Source organism: Nyctibius grandis, unplaced genomic scaffold, assembly GCF_013368605.1.
Source record: "Nyctibius grandis isolate bNycGra1 unplaced genomic scaffold, bNycGra1.pri scaffold_203_arrow_ctg1, whole genome shotgun sequence".
Classification (NCBI taxonomy): Eukaryota; Metazoa; Chordata; class Aves; order Nyctibiiformes; family Nyctibiidae; genus Nyctibius; species Nyctibius grandis.
Window position 1 is genome coordinate 8,739 of NW_027167576.1, and position 2,102 is coordinate 10,840.

Consider the following 2,102-nt stretch of genomic DNA (forward strand, 5'->3'; position numbering starts at 1 on the left):
GGGGGGGGGGGGGGGGGGGGGAGGGGGGGTGGCCTCTTAAAAGGGCAACGGCCCCGGGGGGTGGGGGGAGCTCTTAAAAAGGCAACGGCACCGGGGGGTGGGGGGAGCTCTTAAAAAGGCAACGGCACCGGGGGGGGTGTTGGGGGGTTGGGGGGGTGTATGTGGGGGTTCCCCTCCCCCCCACCCCCCCGTCCGCGACGGCACAGAGCGGTGACACGCGGTGACGGTGACAAAGGCTTTAGTACAACCGGAGGGGGACGGGGGGGGGACACATGACACCGTGACACCCCCCCCCCACCCCCCCCCAAGGCCACCACGTCACACCAGACCTGGGGGGGTCCCTGGGGGGCTGTAGGTCACAGCCGGTGGCCCTGGGGGTGACAGTGTCCCCAAGGGGGTGACAGTCAGTGTCACCGTGGGGTGACAATCGGCACACATAGACAAGGCTGGTTCTGGTGTCCCCATGGGGGGGGGGGGGGTGACAGTCGGTGTCCCCACGAGTGTCCCAGTGTCCCCAAGGTGTGTGTGGGGGGGGTGACAATCAGCATCCCTGGGGGGTGTCACAGTCCGTGTCCCCAAGGAGGTGACAATCGGTGTCCTCGGTCCCGGTGTCCCCAGGGGGGTCCCAGATGATGTCCCCGGGGGGGTCACAGTCGGTGTCCCCGGGGGGGTGACAATCAGTGTCCCCAAGGCGGTGGCAGTCGGTGTCCATGGTCCCAGTGTCCCCAGGGGGGTGACAATCGTCATCCATGGTCTTGGTGTCCCCAGGGGGGTCACAGTTGGTGTCCCCAAGGGGGTGACAATCATCGTCCACGGTCCCGGTGTCCCCGGGGGGGTGACAGTCGCCGTCCCCGGGGGGGTCAGGTCCCCACCACCAGAGCTGCAGCCGGTTGTCCCCCCCCGGGGGGGGCCCGTCCTCTCCTGTCCCCTCCTCGTCGCTGTCCCACGGCGCCGGGAACAGCCGCTGCCCCGAGGCGGTGGCCAGGAGCGGGAGCCAGGGGTGCAGGCTGGGGGGAGGGGGGAGCACAGGGGGGTGACCCCCCACCCATGGCACCCCCGGGTCTGGGGGGGGCGGAACATGGGGGTCCGAGGGGCACCCAGGGGGCGGGGGGCACCCGGGCGTGTGGGGGGGCACCCAGGAGTCCAGGGGGGCACCCAGGGGTGTGGGGGGCACCCAGGGGTCTTGGGGGGCACCCGGAGGTTGGGGGGGCACCCCGGGGTCGGGGGGGCACCCAAGGGGGGGGGCACCAGGGGTATGGGGGGGCACCCAGGGGTGTGGGGGGGCGCACCTAGAGATGGAGGGGGCACCCGGGGGGGAGGGGGCACCCAGGGGTTGGGGGGACACCCAGGGGTCTGGGGGGCACCCAGGGATGGGGGGGGGCACCCAGGGGTCAGGGGGGGCACCCATGGGTTGGGGGGGGGGGTCACCTGGTGCCGTTGACGCAGTCGCGGAGGGCGCGGAAGCGCAGGCGGGGGAGCAGCAGCGGGGGGTCCCCGGGCGCGGGGGGGGCCAGCGTGTCCCAGGCGGTGACGAAGCCGTCGGTGTCACCGGCCACCAGGAACCGCCCCGTGCTGGGGGGGGGGGACACGGGGGGGGTCACCAGGGACCCTCTGGGGGGGGACACACGGGGGGGGTCCCAGGGACCCTCTGGGTGGGGGGGACACGGGGGGGGGTCACCAGGGACCCCCTGGGGGACGGGGACATGGGGGGTCACCAGGGACCCTTGATGGGGGGGACATGGTGGGGGGTCACTAGAGACCCTCGAGGGGGGGGGACACGGGGGGGGTCACCAGGGACCCTCTGGGTGGGGGGGACACGGGGGGGGTCACCAGGGACCCCCTGGGGGGGGGGGACATGGGGGGGTCACCAGGGACCCTCTGGGGGGGACACACACACGGGGGGGGTCACCAGGGACCCCCTGGGGGGGGGGACACGGGGGGTCACCAGGGACCCTCTGGGGGGGGGGACACGGGGGGGGGTCACCAGGGACCCCCTGGGGGGGGGGACACGGGGGGTCACCAGGGACCCCCTGGGGTGGGGGGGAGGGACACGGGGGGGGGTCACCAGGGACCCCCTGGGGGGGGGGGACATGGGGGGTCAC

The 2,102-nt window shown here is 74.0% G+C and overlaps 1 protein-coding gene across 1 annotated transcript; it reads right to left on the reverse strand.

Moving 5' to 3' along the window:
* Window positions 1-221: 221 nt before the first annotated feature.
* On the reverse strand, window positions 222-1,572 carry WRAP53 (WD repeat containing antisense to TP53; the record flags this gene model as incomplete). The annotated part of the gene is made up of 2 exons (XM_068424705.1): window positions 222-1,007; window positions 1,429-1,572. Coding segments are annotated over 2 exons (610 nt in total), but the record flags the coding sequence as incomplete, so codon positions are not given.
* Window positions 1,573-2,102: the final 530 nt, after the last annotated feature.